The sequence below is a fragment of the Nanorana parkeri genome, unplaced genomic scaffold (assembly GCF_000935625.1).
Source record: "Nanorana parkeri isolate BGI_ZX_2015 unplaced genomic scaffold, ASM93562v1 scaffold66, whole genome shotgun sequence".
In the NCBI taxonomy this organism is placed as follows: Eukaryota; Metazoa; Chordata; class Amphibia; order Anura; family Dicroglossidae; genus Nanorana; species Nanorana parkeri.
Window position 1 is genome coordinate 2,534,458 of NW_017306334.1, and position 4,056 is coordinate 2,538,513.

General features: G+C 40.6%; 1 protein-coding gene across 3 annotated transcripts in view; it reads left to right on the forward strand.

Moving 5' to 3' along the window:
- BCL6 (B-cell CLL/lymphoma 6) overlaps positions 1 to 4,050 on the forward strand; it is a 23,421-nt gene extending 19,371 nt beyond the window's left edge. For 2 of the 3 annotated variants that reach the window (XM_018576401.1, XM_018576402.1), the window contains exons 7-10: positions 714 to 881; positions 1,455 to 1,585; positions 2,660 to 2,797; positions 3,750 to 4,050. In XM_018576401.1, coding sequence (XP_018431903.1) covers positions 714 to 881; positions 1,455 to 1,585; positions 2,660 to 2,797; positions 3,750 to 3,893 — 581 coding nt within the window. In that variant the 3' untranslated portion in view covers positions 3,894 to 4,050. The remainder of the gene's footprint in view (positions 1 to 713; positions 882 to 1,454; positions 1,586 to 2,659; positions 2,798 to 3,749) is intronic. The other variant, XM_018576403.1, reaches the window with a different exon arrangement.
- Positions 4,051 to 4,056: the final 6 nt, after the last annotated feature.

The window sequence follows — 4,056 nt, forward strand, 5'->3', positions numbered from 1 at the left end:
ACTTTTTCCACCATTTTATTTGGATATATATATATATATATATATATTTGCTGTAGTATAAGGTATCTCCTGCACTACAGTAGTAGTAACAAAGTAGAGAAATGATACCCATATGTGTTAAGTTTACTTATCTCTAAGTAGATGTAAAACTTGCTAGTTGAAAATAAAAATAAGGAAGTGATATGTTACATTTTGAGTTAAAGTGAGGTCAGATTGGGATTTACAGTTCCAGTGCAATTAAGTTCTAAGTTTATACATTTAAAAAAAAAACACATCTGACTTTTGGGCTTATTTAGTAAAACAATGAAAGTACGGTAACGTATAACAAACTGATTTCAGTTTGCTGAATTTTGTTTTCTAAGGGTCACACCACTTTAACCATAAGGGGTTGATTTACTAAAGGCAAATGGGCTCTTCACTTTGCAAGGGAACTTGCTTTTTGCAGGGGAAGTAGCTCCTGATCTTGGTAAACGTGGTGTAGTTTCACTTTGCAAAGATTAGCTGGTGTGGAACCCCCCTCCCCCCGCCAAAAACCCCCCAGTATTTTTGCGTGCACATGATTGGATGATGGAAGTCTGTAAACCTTCAACTCATTCACTAAGCTAAGGGGAAACTTCCCTTGCAAAGTTAACAGCCTATTTGCCTTTAGTAAATCAACCTCAAAATCCATTGTTAATTTCTAATGATATGGTTTTTTTTCTTTCCCTTTTAAGAAAATGGTACATTCTTCTGCAATGAATGTGACTCTCGTTTCTCTGAAGAGGGTTCCTTGAAAAGACACACTCTACAAATGCACAGTGACAAGCCCTACAAGTGTGACCGCTGCCAAGCATCATTCCGCTACAAGGGAAACCTGGCCAGCCATAAGACGGTTCATACCGGTGTGTTGCCGACACCTTTGCTGTGTAATTAACATTGCAATATTTGTGCTAGATTTAAAGTAGAACTTCAGACACTTAACCAAGTACTGCTTTTTACAGCTAAACTTGTGTGAAGTTTAGCTGTATGGAACCCCATACATGACTGCCCAGAGCACAACCACCTTCATGCAGTACTATGTCAATCACTCCTTAGGCGGTATGGGTGGGTGAAATCTCTGGGCACACATCACTGCTTTAGTTTGCTGAGTGATGACACTGTACTTTCCAGTCCCGTAAGGGTAGCAGGGTGCTATAGCAAGGTGCAATTTAGGCTCAAATTTGTTTTTTGGGTGTCGCCTCTTCCACAGGTGTCCAGCCTCTCTGTTTAAGGTAGTTTAATCCATCAACCAATGGAAGCAAACAAGTAATGCATCCAATGCTGCACCATTACATGCCTAGAAAATACTCTTAGCCCCGCCTTCGATGTTAAGTTGTCTGAAAGTATACGTTTCTAGAAAAGAGCCACAGTAAAAAAATGTATTTCCTTCAATCCAAAGACTTTTATGTTAATGAATCTTGTTTTCTTTCAACCAGGTGAGAAACCATATCGCTGTAGTATCTGTGGTGCACAGTTTAACCGACCTGCAAACCTGAAGACCCACACAAGAATTCATTCTGGGGAAAAACCATACAAGTGTGAGACCTGCGGAGCCCGCTTTGTACAGGTATAATTCCCAGAGTAGTTCTTTATCAGAATATTGTTAGGTTTTATTTAGCATTTTAGAATAGGCCTACTAAAGAGTCTATAGCACCATAGTTCCTCTTGTTTCTGGCCAAAGGTTACTCTGATACGGCATGGAGGGAAATCTTTATATACATAGTCATAATTGACTGGATATGTGATAAGGGCTTCTATAACTATCTTGTAAAGATAAGGCAATGCTTGTCACCTTAAATGTTTTAAACTCAGTTCTTTACTTCTAAATAGCTGAAAAGTAATTTGACAAACGCGGCTTATTTTTGATTTTGTGAATTAAACAAAACCTTCCACAAAGTTTTGGGTGGATTGGGAGGCAGGTGGGTAATATGTAAAAAGCCCTCTGGAGACAGTTAGTTTTGGTGCTCTGACCCACAGTTTTCGGAGCACCCAGCATGCAGAGACATTTCCTACTTCTACATCACTAGATGCCTTCTATAATCTGACTCAATGTGTTGAAAGCCTTAAAAAAGAACTATGGGGTAAGTGTTTTTCCCAATAGTTCTTTTTAGGGTCACGGGAGGACATATACTAACCTCCTCCCGTGACCCAAAGCTTAGTATATCGTGGGCTATTGCCCGTGATATACTGAGAGTGCCACAGCTGGGACGGATCCCAACAATACTGTCTAGATCCACCCAGCTGCGTGAATGACAGCTGGCTCTGCCTATCTAAAGGCAGAGCCAGCTGTGCCCGCCCCCTCCCCAGTCCGTTCTTCCACTCAGTGCTGGAGGATCGGAGAGGGGAGGGGAATCCCTGCGGGGAAGGGTGACTGACAGTCACCGCTCTCTGCAGGGTGATGATCGGAAAGTGAGCAAGTGACGGTATTTGTTTGCTCACTTTCCCGATCAATAGAGCCGACCTGTGACCTGTGAACGGCTTCTTTTTGTCACAGGTCGGCTCTAACTATAGGGATGAGTGGAAATCACTCACCTCATAGTTCTCAAGTGTCAGTTCAATGTATACATAAATAAAATGTATCAGCTGTAATGCCACTACTTTTGTTTCAGAGAAAACTATAAATGTTGCTTTATGAACACAGGTTGCCCATCTTCGTGCACACGTGTTGATTCATACTGGAGAAAAGCCCTACCCATGTGAGATCTGCGGCACTAGATTCAGACACTTGCAGACATTAAAGAGCCATCTTCGTATTCATACTGGAGAGAAGCCCTACCATGTAAGTTACTTATTCAGTTTAACATGTTTGCATGAAAAAGGGTTTAATTTCTGTAATCATTTTAAAAAAAATCAGATATTTAACACTTCTTGCTATCCCTGCACTCACATGTTTCAGCTTCCGTAGAGGGTATTCCACTTACCTGAATCGTGGAGTTTTTCTCCCCGCAGTATCCAGGCATCTTTTTGCATCTGCACAGCCGTGTCCTCCATTTCCAGAACTTTTGACAGGATCTGTGAACGGAGACACTGCAATTCCCATCTACCACTGTGGCAAAAGGACTTGTAGTTGTCAGTGTAATTCAAGGTGACGTCACTGCACTTTAGTCCACCCATACTTCCTCCCATCCCTGTAACTAAGTCCATACCTCGGCAAGGACAGGGACTGGGAGTAAGAGTCTGCAGGAGTCAAAGCTTTGCACCTGCTATCCCCTGATGGTGGTTGCAATGCTTTACAGCTTCCAATGCAAATTTGTTTTCTTTTATGAATGTGTGCATTTTAAAAAAAAATTTTTTTTTTGTGTAAATGTTTTATCACACTTTGACCCTTGAACAATACATTGTGATCCTAACTGCAATATTCCGTTTGAAAAGTTAAGAATTCACTAGCTTATTTAACACAACAAAGGACGAAGTGCATTAACCCTTTGAAACTAACAGTGATACATTTTTTAGTGACCTGACAGGAGACTTGCGTCTGTTATGAATAACTGCACTTTATATGTTCTTTGCTCTAGTTTCTTCAATATATCTGCTTATAGATATTGCTAAATGACCAGCCATCACCTTGTAGCCCCACAAGCCCCCATTTTCAGATTTGGCCTTTGTGAATGTTATGAAAATATTTTTTGAAGTACCGTGTTCCATGAACCTTTCCTTTACAAGTTTTAAAGTGCATTGTTGAACTTCAGCTTTTAAAGCCGTTGACTCTTATCGTCGTTCCTTTTTTTTAGTGTGAAAAGTGCAACCTCCATTTCCGCCACAAGAGCCAACTGAGGCTTCATTTACGTCAAAAACATGGAGCAATCACCAACACAAAAGTCCAGTATCGCGTGTCCTCAACAGAGCTTCCGGTGGATCTTCCCAAGTCTTGCTGAGCCCTGCCCACACCGATTTCTGGAGTGCCTCTCTTTGACCTGTTAGTGCAGATGGGTGAAACAAAACGGGTTTAGCTATTTTTATTTTTGTCCTGGTTATGTGAAATGTGCACCCTTTAGTGTAAAAAAACAACTAATATATATAAATATATATAAATATATA